Raw genomic sequence first — 23,100 nt, forward strand, 5'->3', positions numbered from 1 at the left:
CAGACAAACAGATTACCCATATCAATGACAAGCACACTTTGCATCACAATATTTTTGTCAGATATTGAGGAACTGAAAGTACTGTTTAGTTTCTGTCGATTCTATATGTGTTAATCTAAATACGGTGTCTGTCTATTCCTCCATTTCTTCCCCCATAATAACTCCGTATCAACTTGAATATGGCAAGCACTATAAGCAATGAACAGCTAGACCTTTAAAACCAGTATAGTCCTGACAGAGTGGAATAAGGATTGTGAGGTACAGTACATATCATGCAGCATTAAAGTGGAGTTGTATAAATAAAATGAGTGAGCTGTAAGTGATTTCACTTAGCCTTGAAATCCACTCCTGAACCCAAACTGTAATTAGGAGCAACGCAAATAACGAGTTCCCACATATTTCATGATATTACTGTCACGTCCTGAACCTTGTAAGATGTCATTTTCTATAGTAGAGTAGGTCAGGGCGTGACAGGGGGTGTTTTGTGTTTTTCTATGATTTCTATTTCTATGTTTGTGTTCTAGGTTTTCTATTTCTATGTTGTTGTTTTTTTGGGTTGATCTCCAATTGGAGGCAGCTGGTCCTCGTTGCCTCTGATTGGAGATCATATTTAAGTAGGGGTTTTTCTTCCTGGGTTTTTGTGGGTAGTTGTTTTCCGTTTTGTATGTGTTACCTGATGGTATGGTGGTCGTTTTGTTGTTTTTGTTAAGTGTTTCATTAATAAAGTAAATATGAGCACTCTACTCGCTGCGCCTTGGTCCCCTATAGACAACCTGCGTTACAATTACACAGCAACTGATGTCCCTAAACCTTGGCTGGGCCTGGACAGCCCTGGAACACTGGTTATTACAAAGCAACTGATGTCCCTAAACCTTGGCTGGGCCTGGACAGCCCTGGAACACTGGTTATTACAAAGCAACTGATGTCCCTTTGGTGGGCCTGGACAGGCCTGGAACAATGGTTATTACTGTACAAAGCAACTGATGTCACTAAGCCTGCTGGGCCTGTACAGGCCTGGAACACTGGCTATTATGATGTCATTAAGCCTGCTGGTCCTGGATAGGCCTGGAACACTGGCTATTATGATGTCACTAAGCCTGCTGGTCCTGGATAGGCCTGGAACACTGGCTATTATGATGTCACTAAGCCTGCTGGTCCTGGATAGGCCTGGAACACTGGCTATTAAGATGTCACTAAGCCTGCTGGTCCTGGATAGGCCTGGAACACTGGCTATTAAGATGTCACTAAGCCTGGGCTGGTCCTGGATAGGCCTGGAACACTGGCTATTATGATGTCATTAAGCCTGCTGGTCCTGGATAGGCCTGGAACACTGGCTATTATGATGTCACTAAGCCTGCTGGTCCTGGATAGGCCTGGAACACTGGCTATTATGATGTCACTAAGCCTGGGCTGGTCCTGGATAGGCCTGGAACACTGGCTATTATGATGTCACTAAGCCTGCTGGTGCTGGATAGGCCTGGAACACTGGCTATTATGATGTCACTAAGCCTGCTGGTCCTGGATAGGCCTGGAACACTGGCTATTATGATGTCACTAAGCCTGCTGGTCCTGGATAGGCCTGGAACACTGGCTATTATGATGTCACTAAGCCTGCTGGTCCTGGATGGGCCTGGAACACTGGCTATTATGATGTCATTAAGCCTGCTGGTCCTGGATAAGCCTGGAACACTGGCTATTATGATGTCACTAAGCCTGCTGGTCCTGGATAGGCCTGGAACACTGGCTATTATGATGTCACTAAGCCTGCTGGTCCTGGATAGGCCTGGAACACTGGCTATTATGATGTCACTAAGCCTGCTGGTCCTGGATAGGCCTGGAACACTGGCTATTATGATGTCACTAAGCCTGCTGGTCCTGGATAGGCCTGGAACACTGGCTATTATGATGTCACTAAGCCTGCTGGTCCTGGATAGGCCTGGAACACTGGCTATTAAGATGTCACTAAGCCTGCTGGTCCTGGATAGGCCTGGAACACTGGCTATTAAGATGTCACTAAGCCTGGGCTGGTCCTGGATAGGCCTGGAACACTGGCTATTATGATGTCACTAAGCCTGCTGGTCCTGGATAGGCCTGGAACACTGGCTATTATGATGTCACTAAGCCTGGGCTGGTCCTGGATAGGCCTGGAACACTGGCTATTATGATGTCACTAAGCCTGGGCTGGTCCTGGATAGGCCTGGAACACTGGCTATTATGATGTCACTAAGCCTGGGCTGGTCCTGGATAGGCCTGGAACACTGGCTATTATGATGTCACTAAGCCTGGGCTGGTCCTGGATAGGCCTGGAACACTGGCTATTATGATGTCACTAAGCCTGGGCTGGTCCTGGACAGGCCCGGAAGTTAATATAAGACGACCCAGGCCACGTCTCAAATGGCACCCTATTCCCTACATAGTGCACTACTTTTGACCACTCCTTTCTACCACATCCCGATTGGCCCTGGTTAAAAGTATGCACTATATAGGGAATAGGGTGCCATTTGGTACATAGCCCAAGAGAAGTAATAATTTATTCCTTGACTTTCCCTGCGAGAGAGAACGCTATTTTGGCAGGCAACGCTTTCATTTAGGGAACCGCAAAGAAGTCATAAATATGATCATTTGACATATTATTCATTTATTACGAGGCAATTAAGAGGAAAACTAGGACCTGTATCAATAAACGCATAGTAACATAATCGGCTAGTGCTTCCTACAGGCCTTCTGTAAGCAGTCTCTCCATGTGGGCAGTGTTTCTGTGTGTGAGTGGTCCCAGACATACCCCTTGCGTGGAGGGAGGGATATCGTAAACCCCTTGTGTCCGAGGGTCCATTTGAGTGGATGGAGGAATATCATAGATTCCTCCTTGGGGACGAGCATTCCCATGTTGTCCGGGAGAGTGTGAGCCCATCAGTTTCCCAGGAGGAATGTCATACACCTGGAAAACACAGAGACATTCCCAAATCAGGATACCATGGATGACATTACATTTACAAGGCAGAATTAGCTATGTGAAACACAGAGGCTGTGTCTGAAATTGCTCCCTGTTCCCTTTATAGTGCACTCCGTTTGGCCATGTCCCTGCACAGCTGCGTTTCATATACAGTAGCTAATTGCATACGGTGAAAGGTTCCATTTTGGACTCGTCCTGATGGATTGAAATAGGGATTGCTATAGACCGTGTGCAGTTAAGTGAGACACCTACCCCCTGTGGTCTCATGGGAGGAACATCATAGAGGTCCTGTTGGTTATGCTGACCAGCGCTGTAGGCATAGGACTGTCCCACTCCTGTCGGGGTCACCACCTGTCCACAGCAGGGGCGCGGCGGAAGAAACAACACATGGCAACAGGTTCATGACAGTTCCAACAGTGTTAGCCCTACAAATGCTTAGCCTGGGTACCAGTCAGTTTGTTTCATATTGTCATGCCAACGAGTGGCATGATGGCACAAACAGACTGGTACCCAGGCTACCAAGTAGTGGCATGATGTCACAAACAGACTGGTACCCAGGCTACCAAGTTGTGGCATGATGTCACAAACAGACTGGTAGCCAGGCTACCAAGTAGTGGCATGATGTCACAAACAGACTATTACCCAGGCTACCAAGTAGTGGCATGATGTCACAAACAGACTGGTACCCAGGCTACCAAGTTGTGGCATGATGTCACAAACAGACTGGTACCCAGGCTACCAAGTTGTGGCATGATGTCACAAACAGACTGGTAACCAGGCTACCAAGTAGTGGCATGATGTCACAAACAGACTGGTACCCAGGCTACCAAGTAGTGGCATGATGTCACAAACAGACTGGTACCCAGGCTACCAAGTAGTGGCATGATGTCACAAACAGACTGGTACCCAGGCTACCAAGTAGTGGCATGATGTCACAAACAGACTGGTAACCAGGCTACCAATTGCTAGCCCCACATCCTGTAAATTCACCCTGTATGTCCTATGAGTTGATAATATAGTCCCTGAGTCACTGTGACTCTAAACCTGCATATCTCTCCTGATATCATAGCTGGGTCACATTCATTAGAGCACACGGTAGTAAAACATTTTGCAGTGGAAAACAAAAACAGATGTTTCCTATTGGACATGTTCAAGTATTCCCCCTCCCCTCCATGCCCTTTTCAGTCTGTTTTCTTCCGTTTGGTGACTAGTGTATATGAATGACCCTGTTCTCTGTTAGTGTCCCAAATTGCACCCTATACTACTTTTGACCAGGGCCAAAAGTAGTGCACTATATAAGTAATAGGGTTCGATTTGGGATGCAGCCCCAGTCAGTCCTCTCCTTATGTGACCCTGCAGCAGTAATAACGACTCAGACCAAATCAGTCCTGACTGTGCATGTCTCAGCTGTGCATGTCTCAGCCTACTCGCGGAGCACCCTCCAAACCCAACCATGTGATAAACAGAAGCCTGGCAAGCAAAGGGCCAATGATGTGGGAGAAGGCTAGATCCAACCACTTAGGCAGCGGAGCTATGGCCAGAAATGTCACAGAAAAGCCATGGTCTACGTCCCAGGGCTGGAAAACGGGAACCATACATACGCCTTCCAGTTCTAACGACAGAGAGACTGCCTCTGAAATGGCACCCTATGCCCTAAGTAGTGCATAGGCTTATAGGGCTAGGGTCAAACGTAGTGCACTATATAGGGAATAGGGTGCCAGTTGGGATGCACTCAGAGGTCTCTTCTTTAGTCCCTGTGTAGCCGTTCTAATACCTCCTCTCATTGACAAATAAACATCTGAATGATCAAAGGTATAACCCCAGCATTAGACCCCATCCATCCACCAGACTAAGATGAATGCCTCAGTGGACAGAGACAGAGGGAGGGAGAGAGAGACAGAGAGAGAGACATAGAGAGAGAGGGAGAGACAGATCGAGAGGGAGAGACACAGAGAGAGAGAGGGAGAGACACAGAGACAGAGAGAGAGACAGTGAGGGAGAGAGAGAGAGCGAGAGAGGGAGAGAGACAGAGACAGAGGGAGAGAGCGAGACGGAGGGAGAGAGCGAGACAGAGAGGGAGAGAGAAAGACAGAGACAGAGACAGAGAGACAGAGACAGAGAGACACAGATGTAGACTCTGGGGAAAGACCCTGAGTGTAGACCTTGAGTGTAGACCCTGAGTGAAGACCCTGAGTGTAGACCCTGAGTGTAGACCCTGAGTGAAGACCCTGAGTGAAGACCCTGAGTGTAGACCCTGAGTGAAGACCCTGAGTGTAGACCCTGAGTGTAGACCCTGAGTGAAGACCCTGAGTGTAGACCCTGAGTGTAGACCCTGAGTGAAGACCCTGAGTGAAGACCCTGAGTGAAGACCCTGAGTGTAGACCCTGAGTGAAGACCCTGAGTGTAGACCCTGAGTGTAGACCCTGAGTGAAGACCCTGAGTGAAGACCCTGAGTGAAGACCCTGAGTGTAGACCCTGAGTGAAGACCCTGAGTGTAGACTGCTATAGAAGAACACCATATGGTTCTCATCTAGCCAGATTTGTGCATCCTCTCCCTGTGTGATTTAAGGTGCTCATTGTTGGCATTCCTACCCATACACCATCCCATAGGACCTATATGGCCACAGACTAAACGTTTACTCACTATAGGTTGGTGTGAGTCAGCCCAGCTCTGACTGACTGAAATAATGCATCAAATCAAATTGCATTTGTTACATGCGCAGAATACAACAGCTGTAGACCTGTTAAGAAAAATATTTACTAAATAAACGAAAGTAAAAAATAAAAGAGCAACAATAAAATAACAATAACGAGGCTTTATACAGGGTATTACGGTACAGAGTCAATGTGGAGGCTATATACAGGGTATTACGGTACAGAGTCAATGTGGAGGCTATATACAGGGTATTACGGTACAGAGTCAATGTGGAGGCTATATACAGGGTATTACGGTACAGAGTCAATGTGGAGGCTATATACAGGGTATTACGGTACAGAGTCAATGTGGAGGCTATATACAGGGTATTACGGTACAGAGTCAATGTGGAGGCTATATACAGGGTATTACGGTACAGAGTCAATGTGGAGGCTATATACAGGGTATTACGGTACAGAGTCAATGTGGAGGCTATATACAGGGTATTACGGTACAGAGTCAATGTGGACGCTATATACAGGGGGTACCGGTACAGAGTCAATGTGGAGGCTATATACAGGGGGGTACCAGTACAGAGTCAATGTGGAGGCTATATACAGGGGGTACCAGAACAGAGTCAATGTGGAGGCTTTATACAGGGGGTACCAGAACAGAGTCAATGTGGAGGCTATATACAGGGGGTACCAGAACAGAGTCAATGTGGAGGCTTTATACAGGGGGGTACCAGTACAGAGTCAATGTGGAGGCTATATACAGGGGGTACTGGTACAGAGTCAATGTGGAAGCTATATACAGGGGGTACCGGTACAGAGTCAATGTGGAGGCTATATACAGGGGGGTACCAGTACAGAGTCAATGTGGAGGCTATATACAGGGGGTACCAGAACAGAGTCAATGTGGAGGCTTTATACAGGGGGTACCAGAACAGAGTCAATGTGGAGGCTATATACAGGGGGTACCAGAACAGAGTCAATGTGGAGGCTATATACAGGGGGTACCAGAACAGAGTCAATGTGGAGGCTTTATACAGGGGGTACCAGAACAGAGTCAATGTGGAGGCTATATACAGGGGGTACCAGAACAGAGTCAATGTGGAGGCTTTATACAGGGGGTACCGGTACAGAGTCAATGTGGCGACTATATACAGGGGGTACCAGAACAGAGTCAATGTGGAGGCTTTATACAGGGGGTACCGGTACAGAGTCAATGTGGAGACTATATACAGGGGGTACCAGAACAGAGTCAATGTGGAGGCTTTATACAGGGGTACCAGTACAGAGTCAATGTGGAGGCTATATACAGGGGGTACCTGTACAGAGTCAATGTGGAGACTATATACAGGGGGTACCTGTACAGAGTCAATGTGGAGACTATATACAGGGGGTACCAGAACAGAGTCAATGTGGAGGCTTTATACAGGGGGGACCAGAACAGAGTCAATGTGGAGGCTTTATACAGGGGTACCAGTACAGAGTCAATGTGGAGGCTATATACAGGGGGTACCTGTACAGAGTCAATGTGGAGACTATATACAGGGGGTACCAGAACAGAGTCAATGTGGAGGCTTTATACAGGGGGTACCAGTACAGTGTCAATGTGGAGGCTATATACAGGGGTTACCTGTACAGAGTCAATGTGGAGGCTATATACAGGGGTTACCTGTACAGAGTCAATGTGGAGGCTATATACAGGGGGTACCAGAACAGAGTCAATGTGGAGGCTATATACAGGGGTTACTGCTACAGAGTCAATGTGGAGGCTATATACAGGGGGTACCGGTACAGAGTCAATGTGGAGGCTTTATACAGGGGGTACCAGAACAGAGTCAATGTGGAGGCTATATACAGGGGTTACCTGTACAGAGTCAATGTAGAGGCTATATACAGGGGGTACCTGTACAGAGTCAATGTGGAGACTATATACAGGGGGTACCAGAACAGAGTCAATGTGGAGGCTATATACAGGGGGTACCGGTACAGAGTCAATGTGGAGGCTATATACAGGGTGTACCTGTACAGAGTCAATGTGGAGACTATATACAGGGGGTACCAGAACAGAGTCAATGTGGAGGCTATATACAGGGGTTACCTGTACAGAGTCAATGTGGAGGCTATATACAGGGGGTACCAGAACAGAGTCAACGTGGAGGCTATATACAGGGGGTACCTGTACAGAGTCAATGTGGAGGCTATATACAGGGGTTACCTGTACAGAGTCAATGTGGAGGCTATATACAGGGGTTACCTGTACAGAGTCAATGTGGAGGCTATATACAGGGGGTACCGGTACAGAGTCAATGTGGAGGCTATATACAGGGGGTACTGGTACAGAGTCAATGTGGAGGCTATATACAGGGGGTACCGGTACAGAATCAATGTGGAGGCTATATACAGGGGGTACCAGAACAGAGTCAATGTGGAGGATATATACAGGGGTTACTGGTACAGAGTCAATGTGGAGGCTTTATACAGGGGTTACCGGTACAGAGTCAATGTGGAGACTATATACAGGGGGTACTGGTACAGAGTCATTGTGGAGGCTATATACAGGGGGTACTGGTACAAAATCAATGTGGAGGCTATATACAGGGGGTACCGGTACAGAGTCAATATGGAGGCTATATACAGGGGGTACCAGAACAGAGTCAATGTGGAGGCTATATACAGGGGTTACTGGTACAGAGTCAATGTGGAGGCTATATACAGGGGGTACCGGTACAGAGTCAATGTGGAGGCTATATACAGGGGGTACCGGTACCGAGTCAGTGTGCGGGGGCACAGGTTATATGGGCATGTCTGTTATTGAAACATGGGAACAAACAATCCTTCTACATTCTATTTTTCTCACGCAGACACACACGTGTACCTTTGATTGGGTACATGTGCTACCAGATACAGCAGAAAACGTCAAAAGAAAAGTCCTGGACTAGAAGGTCCTTGTTGCGCTCTCCGTATTCCCTACTACTCCCTATGGTGTGACTTTGTGTGGGAAAGTTGCAGCGAATGGACATTGAACACAAGGAGATCTCTGTTTGGAGTTCCCCTCTCTTCAACTCCATAGAGATGGCTAATACAGTACCTGTTGAAGGCAGAAAGCCACCGGGACCAGTCTGGACACTCAACAGGTACATGTCAGGTCTGTGTCCTAACTGGCACCCTATACCCTATATAGTGCACTACTTTTACCAGATCACTATAGGCTCTTTGTTAAAAGTAGTGTACTATAAAGGGAATAGGGTGCCATTTGGGACGTAAACGGCCACTTTGTGCTCCCTTCTTTCTGTCACTGAGTCCTCTCAGGCGATGCCAGGTGCATACTGCTCATGTATTTCCCATATACACCCTCTGTTTACCCAGCAAGCTTTGCTGTTGCGGCGGGCCCGGCCAGGGTACTTGGAGCTCCTAATGGCGGTTCGGTAAATATTGACCAGACTTGTTCTTTAAGGAGGAGGTAACTTTGTGTTTGTGTAACTTTGTGTGGAGGCAGGTAGGTGTGACTGTGTGTAACTGTGCGTGTGTGTGTGTGTGTGCTTGTAGGTGTGAGTGTGTGTAAAAAGACCCACTATGATGTTATCGTCTCATTGCTCCATCACACGCTGATGACCTGATGACATGTGTCAACGGTCCCATCAGGGTCACACTAATGGTGATAATGACTCTTCCAACAACGGTCCCATCAGGGTCACACTAATGGTGATAATGACTCTTCCAACAACGGTCCCATCAGGGTCACACTAATGGTGATAATGACTCTTCCAACAACGGTCCCATCAGGGTCACACTAATGGTGATAATGACTCTTCCAACAACGGTCCCATCAGGGTCACACTAATGGTGATAATGACTCTTCCAACAACGGTCCCATCAGGGTCACACTAATGGTGATAATGACTCTTCCAACAACGGTCCCATCAGGGTCACACTAATGGTGATAATGACTCTTCCAACATTTGACCCCGTTTGTTCCAACCGAATGGGATGATTCTATTGCTTCCATTCATCTATTCGTCCCCCATCTCTCCCTCCTTGTCCTTCCATCCCTTTAAGGCGTCCGCATGCTTCCCAGCCGAAACAGTTTCAGAAGGGTTTGTGCATATATTATGATGACATTTTTCATCTGTTTGGACACACAACATTTTTTTCCTGATTGCCAGCTAAAGTTCAGAAGTCAAAGTCTACGACCCTTCGTCCATGATTGATCAACCGTAGGGATTCTTCAATAAAGTCTTCGTTATCATTTAATGAGAGACGACTCGTTTTCATGCAGATTTTTTCATTGAGAAATACTGCACCAAACATCTTAGGTAGATGTAAAATAGCCTTCCTGTGGCTCAGTTGGTAGAGCATGGTGTTTGCAACGCCAGGGTTGTGGGTTCGATTCCCATGGGGGGCCAGTACAAAAAAAAAAAAAATGGATGAAATGAAATGTATGCATTCACTACTGTAAGTCGCTCTGGATAAGAGTGTCTGCTAAATGACTTAAATGTAAAATTGCGAGACTAAGATTTCCTTTGCAAAAACTGAAGCATGCTGACGCTTTTACCCAGCAGAACTGAAGCATGCTGACACCTTTACCCAGCAGAACTGAAGCATGCCGACACCTTTACCCAGCAGAACTGAAGCATGCTGCCGCCTTTACCCAGCAGAACTGAAGCATGCAGGCGCCTTTACCCAGCAGAACTGAAGCATGCTGACACCTTTACCCAGCAGAACTGAAGCATGCCGACACCTTTACCCAGCAGAACTGAAGCATGCTGACACCTTTACCCAGCAGAACTGAAGCATGCCGACACCTTTACCCAGCAGAACTGAAGCATGCTGGCGCCTTTACCCAGCAGAACTGAAGCATGCTGGCGCCTTTACCCAGCAGAACTGAAGCATGCTGGCGCCTTTACCCAGCAGAACTGAAGCATGCTGGCGCCTTTACCCAGCAGAACTGAAGCATGCCGACACCTTTACCCAGCAGAACTGAAGCATGCTGGCGCCTTTACCCAGCAGAACTGAAGCATGCCGACACCTTTACCCAGCAGAACTGAAGCATGCCGACACCTTCTCTCATATTACCTACCATTCCACCATCCCCACTCACCCCCCACCTTCCATCCCCCATCTACTGTTAGCCTCTGTCAGCTTTGTCACTGAGGGAGGGCAGGAGTCATGCAGGCAGACTCCAGGATATATGTGGGTACCAGTGAAATTCAATCTGCTGCCACCCAATTGGTGATTCAGAACGTAGAGGAGAGTGGTTATTCCTGCTGTCACTCCAAAGGGAAGGGCTGTGGCAGAGTTCCTTTAATAGCCTTGCCTCTTGGTTTCAAGGGGGGTTTCAAGGGGGGTTTCAGGGGGGCACCTGCGGTTGCTGAATCACAGTCGGATAGCTTTACAGTGTTATTATAGGTTACTTTTCCAGCTTTTCGCCGAATGTTCCCGTCCACAGCTCGGAGCAACGGTGGCCTATTAAAGTGACAAACTAATTAATGCAGGCAATTACGTGGACAAACCCAAGAGGCCTCAATCAGCCGTCTCCATGATGACGGTGTGACCATGTGGCCAAATCAAAATCCAAACAGAGATTGGGCATAAAGAGGGGCAAAAGGGAGCACACACACACACACACACACACACACACACACACACACACACACACACTGATTACATCGCTAAAAAGGATAATATTTTATTCCCTCTGATCAAAGGGCTTCTCAAGACAGGACCCAACTTTAATGTGATTATACTGATAGGGGGTAGTTTTAATGATGGCACGGTCATTTCCTGTTTACTTTCCAGAAATTAATTCATTATTAAGATGTCCTTCTTGACTTCGTTATTCATTCATTATTTAGATGTCCCTCTTGACTTCATTAATCATTCATTATTCATTATTTAGATGTCCTTCTTGACTTCATTAATCATTCATTATTCATTATATAGATGTCCTTCTTGACTTCATTAATCATTCATTATTCATTATATAGATGTCCTTCTTGACTTCTGAGAAAGTAAAAAAAGCGGGAAGAGCGGATGAGAAATATCTGGGCTGACCCCTGACCCCTGCCAGCGTAGATGTTAAACATGGGAAAATGTAAGTTACCTTTCAGCCAAGCATTTCCTGACCTCGTTCCTTCTTTACTTTCACTCCTCTTTCTTACTCCTTTGCACTGCAGAACTTTTCCGGAAATTATCTCTCTCTCTTGCTCTCTCTCTCTCTCTCTCTCTCTGTATGCGGTGGCAGGACGGGGCCAATGCCTTGAGATTTATGACCTTGCCCTGGGTCAAATCACACAGGCCAGTGATTCGTCACCACGGCGACAACAGAGAGCAGACAAGTGTCTAAAGGAGTGGAGCGTCACAGGAAGGAATCATTCATTTATCTGCTGCTGGGGCCCTTCCACACATGATTAGAGGGAGAAAATATGTATGTCAAGCCTCACAAACAAGTCCATACAGTACATTAGTGCTTAACCTGGTTACCTCGAAAATAAAATCATCGTATCAAGCTAACGGACGGCTCAGTTACCCAAGCAGTGCACTTCCTCAAGCCTCTGTGACTTGTGGGAGTTTATTAACTCACTCCCTCTGTGTTCCTGTCTGTCCTGATGGTATGTCCATAGTCCACATCAGTGAATAATAGAATCTCTATATGGGTATTTAACATAGTGACAGGAAGGGCCCATAGAAGGAGCCTTGTAAGGCAGGATGTGAAGCAGAGAAGGCGTTCCAGCCTGGTAGGAGTAGATAAGAGGCTTGGCGGGGCCTTTGAACTCCAACCCGACTCCGTCTTTGAGCGCTGTGACCTCACTGCCTGACTCACACGGGGAATTACAGAGAAACAACCGGGACGTCAAAGAAAGAGAGAAAAAAAGAAAGAGAGCGAGAGAGAAGAGAGAGAGAGAGGGAAACAGACACACCTTTCAGAATCAGAGCTGTAAAAAAATACAAATGAGAAGCAGTGCCAGTGGCTGATGATAAACTTCCCTCTAACACCAGGGTGACAAAGTGGTACAAGGCAGCTCCTGGCTTCCATGTGAGGGGCTCTTTGTGTGGCCGAGAGCCCCAGGGATGGCCTCCAGCTTCGGGCCAACACTGGGGCCTTGAATGGGGCAGCTGTGGGACGCTTTAGCTCACTCTCCCTGGAGGGTCAGTCAAGGACAGACAGGGAGAGCCACAGCATCAAACTGAGCAGCCTGAGAAAGCTAGCTAGAGCCAGTGCCAAACCTCAGTGTGCCTTTATATACCACATGAACAGAAAATAACCAGTCGCCAATCTGGATTTGCACAGCGGGGTTGGCACACAAAACACACACACACACACACACACACACACACACACACACACACACACACACACACACACACACACACACACACACACACACACACACACACACACACACACACACACACACACACACACACAAAACACACACACACACAGTGCTGGGTTCTTTCACTGTGGGGGATGACATGTCGACACATGGTGGCTTTGGTGGAATATGAGAGGGGATCATCAGTGCAGGAGGTTGCCTTCGTGCCCATTACTATTTGATTCCTTGGAGGAGGAAGTGTGTGTGTGTGTGTGTGTGTGTGTGTGTGTGTGTGTGTGTGTGTGTGTGTGTGTGTGTGTGTGTGTGTGTGTGTGTGTGTGTGTGTGTGCGTGTGTGTGTGCGTGTGCGTGTGCGTGTGTGTGTGTGTGTTGTATGTGTGTGTGTGTGTTTGGCAACCAGGAAATCCCCTTCTAACCAGCTCAATCAAACAGAACACCTAAACAGCATATAACCTGTCTACAGCTCTCAGCCAATCAACAACAGGGCTGAGCATTCCTCTTACTTCATCAACCTAGACCAGGACTGCTTCACAAATGGCACCCTATTTCCCTCGTCAAAAGTATTGCATTATATATAAATATATGGAATATCAAATCAAATCAAACTTTATTTGTTATATTCGACCTGAATACAACAAGTGTAGACCTTACAGTGAAATGCCTACTTACAAGCCCTTAACCAACAATGCAGTTCAAGAAAGTAAAAGATTATAAAAAGTAACACAATAAAATAACAATAACGAAGCTACAGTTGAAGTCAGAAGTTTACATACACTTAGGTTGGAGTCATTAAAATTCGTTTTTCAACCACTCCACAAATTTCTTGTTAACAAACTATAGTTTTGGCAAGTCGGTTAGGACATCTACTTTGTGCATGACAAGAGTAATTTTTCCAACAATTGTTACAGACAGATTATTTCACTTATAATTCACTGTATCACAATTCCAGTGGGTCAGAAGTTTACATACACTAAGTTGACTGTGCCTTTAAACAGCTTGGAAAATTACAGAAAATTATGTAATGACTTTAGAAGCTTCTGATAGGCTAAATGACATCATTTGAGTCAATTGGAGGTGTACCTGTGGATGTATTTCAAGGCCTACCTTCAAACTCAGTGCCTCTTTGCTTGATATCATGGGAAAATCAAAAGAAATCAGCCAAGACCTCAGAAGGAAAATTGTCTGGTTCATCCTTGGGAGCAATTTCCAAACGCCTGACGGTACCACATTCATCTGCACAAACAACAGTACGCAAGTATAAACACCATGGGACCACGCAGCCGTCATACCGCTCAGGAAGGAGACGCGTTCTGTCTCCTAGAGATGAACGTTCTTTGGTGCGAAAAGTGCAAATCAATCCCAGAACAACAGCAAAGGACCTTGTGAGGATGCTGGAGGAAACAGGTACAAAAGTATCTATATCCACAGTAAAACAAGTCCTATATCGACATAACCTGAAAGGCCGCTCAGCAAGGAAGAAGCCACTGCTCCAAAACCGCCATAAAAAAGCCAGACTACGGTTTGCAACTGCACATGGGGACAAAGATTGTACTTTTTGAAGAAATGTCCTCTGTTATGATGAAACAAAAATAGAACTGTTTGGCCATAATGACCATCCTTATGTTTGGAGGAAAAAGGGGGAAGCTTGAAAGCTGAAGAACACCATCCCAACCGTGAAGCACGATGGTGGCAGCATCATGTTGTGGGGGTGCTTTGCTGCAGGAGGACTGGTGCACTTCACAAAATAGATGGCATCATGAGGATGGAAAATTACGTGGATATATTGAAGCAACATCTCAAGACATCAGCCAGGAAGTTAAAGCTTGGTCACAAATGGGTCTTCCAAAAGGACAGTTACACCAGCTCTGTCAGGAGGAATGGGCCAAAATTCACCCAACTTATTGTGGGAAGCTTGTGGAAGGCTACCAGAAACGTTTGAACCAAGTTAAACAATTTAAAGGTAATGCTACCAAATACTAATTGAGTGTATGTACATTTCTGACCCACTGGGAATGTGATGAAAGAAGTAAAAGCTGAAATAAATAATTCTCTCTACTATTATTCTGACATTTCACATTCTTAAAATAAAGTGGTGATCCTAACTGACCTAAAACAGGGAATTTTTACTAGGATTAAATGTCAGGAATTGTGAAAAACTGAGTTTAAATGTATTTGGCTAAGGTGTATGTAAACTTCCGACTTCAACTGTATGTAGCGGGGGCACCGGTACCGAGTCAATGTGCGGAGGTAGAGGTTAATCGAGTAATTACAACATGTAGGTAGGGGTGAAGTGACTATGCATAGATAATAAACAGCGAGTAGCAGCAGTGTAAAAATAAATGGGGGGGGGGGGCTGAATGCAAATAGTCCATTTGATTAATTGTTCAGCAGTCTTATGGCTTGGGGGTAGAAGCTGTTAAGGAACCTTTTGGTCCAAGACTTGGCACTCCGATACCACTTGGGCTTTCCTCTGACACTGCCTAGTAAATAGGTCCTGGATGGCTGGAAGCTTGGCCCCAGTGATGTACTGGGCATACGCACTACCCTCTGTAGCACCTTCCGGTCAGATGCCGAGCAGTTGCCATACCAGGCGGTGATGCAACCGGTCAGGATGCTCTCGATGGTGCAGCTGTAGAACTTTTTGAGTATCTGGGGATCCATGCCAAATCTTTTCAGTCTCCTGAGGGGGAAAAGGTGTTGTTATGCCCTCTTTACGACTGTCTTGGTGTGTTTGGACCATGTTAGTTTGTTGGTGATGTGGACACTAAGGAACTTGAAACTCTCAACCTGCTCCACTACAGCCCCATCGATGTTAATGGGAGCCTGTTCGGCCCTTCTTTTCTTGCAGTCCACGATCATCTCCTTTGTCTTGCTCACATTGAGGGAGAGGTTGTTGTCCATTTGGGCCTAGCTCTCTGAGTAACTCGGAGCTGGGTGGAAAACAACACAGCCCTGTCTGTCTGTCTGGACTCCACAGAGTACACAGAGCCAGCATTTCTGCTCTCTTTAATGGCCAGCAACACAGCTGAAATCTGACTGCACCACTTTGCCAAACACAGATTGGACGTTTAGACGTTGACGCAGACTCAATTTAATCTAAAACAAGGCAATTATACACTAGTATAGACACATTAATAAATTCCCATTTAATTGACCTTATTACCAAAGACTTCATTCCGTTCCCTTAGTAAAGCTCCCTATCAGTGAGAAGGGGAGTGTGATCGTGATGGTAGGACTGGTCTGTGAGTGTGATTAGGGATGTGTCTGAAATGGCACCCTATACCCTATATAGTGCACTATTTTTAACCAGAGCTCTATGGGCCCAGGTCAAAAGTAGGGCACTAGTGAATAGGGTGCCCTTTCAGACAGAGACTGAGGGTGCACAGTACAGGTGGGAGTGATTAACATGCCTTGCTGTTTTCCCTGTGGGCCCTGGTCATAAGTAGTGTGCTATGAAGGGAATAGGGTGCCATTTGGGAGACAGACACAGTCTCCTAAGCACCAGCTCCCTATTTACCCCAAAAACACACCTTAGTTGGGTAACGTCTCTGTAACGTCTCTGTAACGTCTCTGCCAACTCAAGCCATGTTGAAAATACCCACAGACAGAATACATTTCTCCAGGTTATAATTATTTTCCCTTCTCCTAAGGAGATGGAGTAGAGTACCTATCCAGTTCAGGTTAAGAACTGGTTATAATTATTTTCCCTCTCCTAAGGAGATGGAGTAGAGTACCTATCCAGTTCAGGTTAAGAACTGGTTATAATTATTTTCCCTCTCCTAAGGAGATGGAGTAGAGTACCTATCCAGTTCAGGTTAAGAACTGGTTATAATTATTTTCCCTCTCCTAAGGAGATGGAGTAGAGTACCTATCCAGTTCAGGTTAAGAACTGGTTATAATTATTTTCCCTCTCCTAAGGAGATGGAGTAGACTACCTATCCAGTTCAGGTTAAGAACTGGTTATAATTATTTTACACAAGAAAGCCCAAACAGATATAATATTTGACAAAAACACAATAATTCAAACCTTGCTTACATTTGTATATTTAATTTTTATTTTAACTTTATTTAACTAGGCAAGTCAGCAAAGAACAAATTCTTATTTTCAATGACGGCCTAGGAACAGTGGGTTAACTGCCTTGTTCAGGGCCAGAACGACAGATGTGTACCTTGTCAGCTCGGGGATTCGATCTTGCAACCTTTCGGTTACTAGTCCAACGCTCTGACAACTAGGCTACTTGCCGCCCCATACGATCATATATACTGTACACTATATATACAAAAGTATGTGGACACCCCTTCAAATTAGTGGATTCGGCTATTTCAGCCACACCAGTTGTTGACAGGTGTTTAAAATCAATTACACAGCCATACAATCTCCGTAGACAAGAATTGTCAACTGTAAGTGCTGTTATTGACATTCTAGACAATTATGTGCTTTCAACTTTGTGGCACCAGTTTGAGGAAAGCCCTTTCCTGTTTCAGTATGACAATGCCCCCATGCACAAAGCGAGATCCATACAGAAATTATTTTGTCGAGATCGGTGTGGAAGAACTTGACTGGCCTGCACAGAGCCCTGACCTCAACCCCATTGAACACCTTTGGGATGAATTGGAATGCTTGCGAGCCAGCCCTAATTGCCCAACATCAGTGCCTGACCTCACTAATGCTCTTGTGGCTGAATGGAAGCCAGTCTTCGCAGCAATGCTCCAACGTCTAGTGGAAAACCTTCCCAGAAGAGTGGGGACCAACTCCATATTAATGCCCATGATTTTGGAATGAGATGTTTGACGAGCAGCTGTCCACATACTTTTGGACATGTAGTGTATCTCTCTATTATGCGTGGGACATTTTTTAAACAAATTTCCCAAATTAAAATAAATTGTAGCTGATTTGCTGGTGTTTTTACAGTCTTATGTCCAACAAAAACAAATAATTATTTTGCTCAGAAAATTGGAGGGCCCGTGGGGAACTCTGCTGAAGTGTATAACTAGCTTATTACAGGATAAAAATACACAGTAGTACTGTACTGCCTGGAACCTGAATAGACATGTAGATGACTGGTGAATCCATCTGCACTGGGCTTGGTTGTTGTCTGTGATGTGAGCTACAGTATTTGAGTACAGACAGATCTAAATACAGGCAGCTGCTGCTGGACTCCAACAAACACCAACAGCATAAAAACACAACTCTGCACTGTTGGCTTTTCCATGAGTTGTGCCCTGTTCAGTGCCCTTCTGTGGCTTCCCTGGCCCTACATACAGTTCGCCAACACACAAATAAGCCAAATGGGAGTCTCTCTCTGTCTATGTGAATAAAAACACTGCCCTGTTCTGTGGTGAACTAACATCTCGGCACACCCTGTCCACATTTCATTTCACATTGCAGCCCTGCAATCCCTCCACCCTGTGACTGCGTCTGTGTAATGACTCTCATTAGACTGGTCTGGGGCCAGTGGCATGGCAGTAGCCTCACAGGGCAGGATAACAGAACAGGCCATGGTTTAAACTGGTCTGGGACCAGTGGCATGGCAGTAGCCTCACAGGGCAGGATAACAGAACAGGCCATGGTTTAAACTGGTCTGGGACCAGTGATGTGGTAGTACCCTTACAGGGCAGGATAACAGAACAGGCCATGGTTTAAACTGGTCTGGGACCAGTGATGTGGTAGTACCCTTACAGGGCAGGATAACAGAACAGGCCATGGTTTAAACTGGTCTGGGACCAGTGATGTGGTAGTACCTTCACAGGGCAGGATAACAGAACAGGCCATGGTTTAAACTGGTCTGGGACCAGTGATGTGGTAGTACCCTTAAAGGGCAGGATAACAGAACAGGCCATGGTTTAAACTGGTCTGGGACCAGTGATGTGGTAGTACCTTCACAGGGCAGGATAACAGAACAGGACATGGTTTAAAGCTCCATTTAATGCCCTTTGAACATCTCAGAGCCCTCTGTCTCCTGTTGCCAGGGGACCGGCTTTCGCTGAGCAGTTAGTCTTTTTCTATCTTTCTCTCTGTCTGTCTGCCCCCCCCCTCTCTATCCAGCCCTCTGTCTGTCTGTCTGCACCCCACCCCCCCCCCCTCACTCTCCAGTTCTCTTACCTTGCTGGGGGTGTTGTCTGCAGCCAGGGCATTCCTCTGAGGGGGGACCTGGTACACATCTTGTCCCAGGGGTACCTGGTAGATCCCTTGCTGGCCCGGGCTCTGGAGGGACGGGGGCACCTGGTACAGCCCCTGGGACGATGACACGGCCTTCTGCTGGTAGGCCAAGCCTATAGGTGATGATTGGGCGATAGGGGACTGGGCGTCGAACATTGGACCAATCAGCAGCTTGAGGCGGTTGCCCGGGGCGATGCCCTGGCGTCCGTGTAGCGAGCAGAGCCACCACCCCTCCAGGCCACCCGTGTTCTGCTCAATGATTGTTAAGATGTCCCCTTTCCGGAAGGCCAGCTCCTCCGGGGATTCTGGCACGTTGTCGTACAACGCTTTGGCCATCAGGTTCTACAGAGAGAAGAGAGGTCAGTCTACAGTCAGGAACATACTGTTAAAGAAGAGAGGTCAGTCTACAGTCAGGAACATACTGTTAAAGAAGAGAGGTCAGTCTACAGTCAGGAACATACTGTTAAAGAAGAGAGGTCAGTCTACTGTCAGGAACATACTGTTAAAGAAGAGAGATCAGTCTACAGTCAGGAACATACTGTTAAAGAAGAGAGATCAGTCTACTGTCAGGAACATACTGTTAAAGAAGAGAGATCAGTCTACTGTCAGGAACATACTGTTAAAGAAGAGAGATCAGTCTACTGTCAGGAACATACTGTTAAAGAAGAGAGGTCAGTCTACTGTCAGGAACATACTGTTAAAGAAGAGAGGTCAGTCTACTGTCAGGAACATACTGTTAAAGAAGAGAGGTCAGTCTACTGTCAGGAACATACTGTTAAAGAAGAGAGGTCAGTCTACAGTCAGGAACATACTGTTAAAGAAGAGAGGTCAGTCTACTGTCAGGAACATACTGTTAAAGAAGAGAGGTCAGTCTACAGTCAGGAACATACTGTTAAAGAAGAGAGATCAGTCTACAGTCAGGAACATACTGTTAAAGAAGAGAGGTCAGTCTACTGTCAGGAACATACTGTTAAAGAAGAGAGATCAGTCTACTGTCAGGAACATACTGTTAAAGAAGAGAGGTCAGTCTACAGTCAGGAACATACTGTTAAAGAAGAGAGATCAGTCTACAGTCAGGAACATACTGTTAAAGAAGAGAGATCAGTCTACTGTCAGGAACATACTGTTAAAGAAGAGAGATCAGTCTACTGTCAGGAACATACTGTTAAAGAAGAGAGGTCAGTCTACAGTCAGGAACATACTGTTAAAGAAGAGAGATCAGTCTACTGTCAGGAACATAGTGTTAAAGAAGAGAGGTCAGTCTACTGTCAGGAACATACTGTTAAAGAAGAGAGATCAGTCTACTGTCAGGAACATACTGTTAAAGAAGAGAGATCAGTCTACTGTCAGGAACATACTGTTAAAGAAGAGAGATCAGTCTACTGTCAGGAACATACTGTTAAAGAAGAGAGGTCAGTCTACTGTCAGGAACATACTGTTAAAGAAGAGAGGTCAGTCTACAGTCAGGAACATACTGTTAAAGAAGAGAGGTCAGTCTACTGTCAGGAACATACTGTTAAAGAAGAGAGGTCAGTCTACTGTCAGGAACATACCGTTAAAGAAGAGAGATCAGTCTACTGTCAGGAACATACCGTTAAAGAAGAGAGATCAGTCTACTGTCAGGAACATACCGTTAAAGAAGAGATATCAGTCTACAGTCAGGAACATACCGTTAAAGAAGAGAGATCAGTCTACAGTCAGGAACATACTGTTAAAGAAGAGAGATCAGTCTACTGTCAGGAACATGCTGTTAAAGAAGAGAGGTCAGTCTACTGTCAGGAACATACTGTTAAAGAAGAGAGATCAGTCTACAGTCAGGAACATACTGTTAAAGAAGAGAGGTCAGTCTACTGTCAGGAACATACTGTTAAAGAAGAGAGGTCAGTCTACTGTCAGGAACATACTGTTAAAGAAGAGAGGTCAGTCTACTGTCAGGAACATACTGTTAAAGAAGAGAGGTCAGTCTACTGTCAGGAACATACTGTTAAAGAAGAGAGGTCAGTCTACAGTCAGGAACATACTGTTAAAGAAGAGAGGTCAGTCTACAGTCAGGAACATACTGTTAAAGAAGAGAGGTCAGTCTACAGTCAGGAACATACTGTTAAAGAAGAGAGGTCAGTCTACTGTCAGGAACATACTGTTAAAGAAGAGAGATCAGTCTACAGTCAGGAACATACTGTTAAAGAAGAGAGATCAGTCTACTGTCAGGAACATACTGTTAAAGAAGAGAGATCAGTCTACTGTCAGGAACATACTGTTAAAGAAGAGAGATCAGTCTACTGTCAGGAACATACTGTTAAAGAAGAGAGGTCAGTCTACTGTCAGGAACATACTGTTAAAGAAGAGAGGTCAGTCTACTGTCAGGAACATACTGTTAAAGAAGAGAGGTCAGTCTACTGTCAGGAACATACTGTTAAAGAAGAGAGATCAGTCTACAGTCAGGAACATACTGTTAAAGAAGAGAGGTCAGTCTACTGTCAGGAACATACTGTTAAAGAAGAGAGATCAGTCTACTGTCAGGAACATACTGTTAAAGAAGAGAGGTCAGTCTACAGTCAGGAACATACTGTTAAAGAAGAGAGATCAGTCTACAGTCAGGAACATACTGTTAAAGAAGAGAGATCAGTCTACTGTCAGGAACATACTGTTAAAGAAGAGAGGTCAGTCTACTGTCAGGAACATACTGTTAAAGAAGAGAGGTCAGTCTACAGTCAGGAACATACTGTTAAAGAAGAGAGATCAGTCTACTGTCAGGAACATACTGTTAAAGAAGAGAGATCAGTCTACTGTCAGGAACATACTGTTAAAGAAGAGAGATCAGTCTACTGTCAGGAACATACTGTTAAAGAAGAGAGGTCAGTCTACTGTCAGGAACATACTGTTAAAGAAGAGAGGTCAGTCTACTGTCAGGAACATACTGTTAAAGAAGAGAGGTCAGTCTACTGTCAGGAACATACTGTTAAAAAGAGAGATCAGTCTACTGTCAGGAACATACCGTTAAAGAAGAGAGGTCAGTCTACAGTCAGGAACATACTGTTAAAGAAGAGAGGTCAGTCTACTGTCAGGAACATACCGTTAAAGAAGAGAGGTCAGTCTACTGTCAGGAACATACTGTTAAAGAAGAGAGATCAGTCTACTGTCAGGAACATACTGTTAAAGAAGAGAGGTCAGTCTACTGTCAGGAACATACTGTTAAAGAAGAGAGATCAGTCTACTGTCAGGAACATACTGTTAAAGAAGAGAGGTCAGTCTACTGTCAGGAACATACTGTTAAAGAAGAGACGTCAGTCTACAGTCAGGAACATACTGTTAAAGAAGAGAGATCAGTCTACTGTCAGGAACATACTGTTAAAGAAGAGAGGTCAGTCTACTGTCAGGAACATACTGTTAAAGAAGAGAGGTCAGTCTACTGTCAGGAACATACTGTTAAAGAAGAGAGATCAGTCTACTGTCAGGAACATACTGTTAAAGAAGAGAGGTCAGTCTACAGTCAGGAACATACTGTTAAAGAAGAGAGATCAGTCTACTGTCAGGAACATACTGTTAAAGAAGAGAGGTCAGTCTACTGTCAGGAACATACCGTTAAAGAAGAGAGGTCAGTCTACTGTCAGGAACATACTGTTAAAGAAGAGAGATCAGTCTACTGTCAGGAACATACTGTTAAAGAAGAGAGATCAGTCTACTGTCAGGAACATACTGTTAAAGAAGAGAGATCAGTCTACTGTCAGGAACATACTGTTAAAGAAGAGAGATCAGTCTACTGTCAGGAACATACTGTTAAAGAAGAGAGGTCAGTCTACAGTCAGGAACATACTGTTAAAGAAGAGAGGTCAGTCTACTGTCAGGAACATACTGTTAAAGAAGAGAGATCAGTCTACAGTCAGGAACATACTGTTAAAGAAGAGAGATCAGTCTACTGTCAGGAACATACTGTTAAAGAAGAGAGGTCAGTCTACTGTCAGGAACATACTGTTAAAGAAGAGAGGTCAGTCTACAGTCAGGAACATA

At 45.5% G+C, this 23,100-nt stretch overlaps 1 protein-coding gene across 3 annotated transcripts in view; it reads right to left on the bottom strand.

The window, feature by feature from the left end:
* Nucleotides 1-23,100, bottom strand: part of LOC106589023 (enhancer of filamentation 1) — a 75,076-nt gene that overhangs the window by 11,434 nt on the left and 40,542 nt on the right. For all 3 annotated transcript variants that reach the window (XM_045709270.2, XM_045709269.2, XM_014178662.3), the window contains exons 2-4: nt 19,036-19,434; nt 3,206-3,304; nt 2,783-2,938 (exon numbers count right to left, since the gene is read on the bottom strand). In XM_045709270.2, coding sequence (XP_045565226.1) covers nt 2,783-2,938; nt 3,206-3,304; nt 19,036-19,428 — 648 coding nt within the window. In that variant the 5' untranslated portion in view covers nt 19,429-19,434. The remainder of the gene's footprint in view (nt 1-2,782; nt 2,939-3,205; nt 3,305-19,035; nt 19,435-23,100) is intronic.

The sequence above is a fragment of the Salmo salar genome, chromosome 27, assembly GCF_965601325.2.
Source record: "Salmo salar chromosome 27, fSalSal1, whole genome shotgun sequence".
Lineage (NCBI taxonomy): Eukaryota > Metazoa > Chordata > Actinopteri > Salmoniformes > Salmonidae > Salmo > Salmo salar.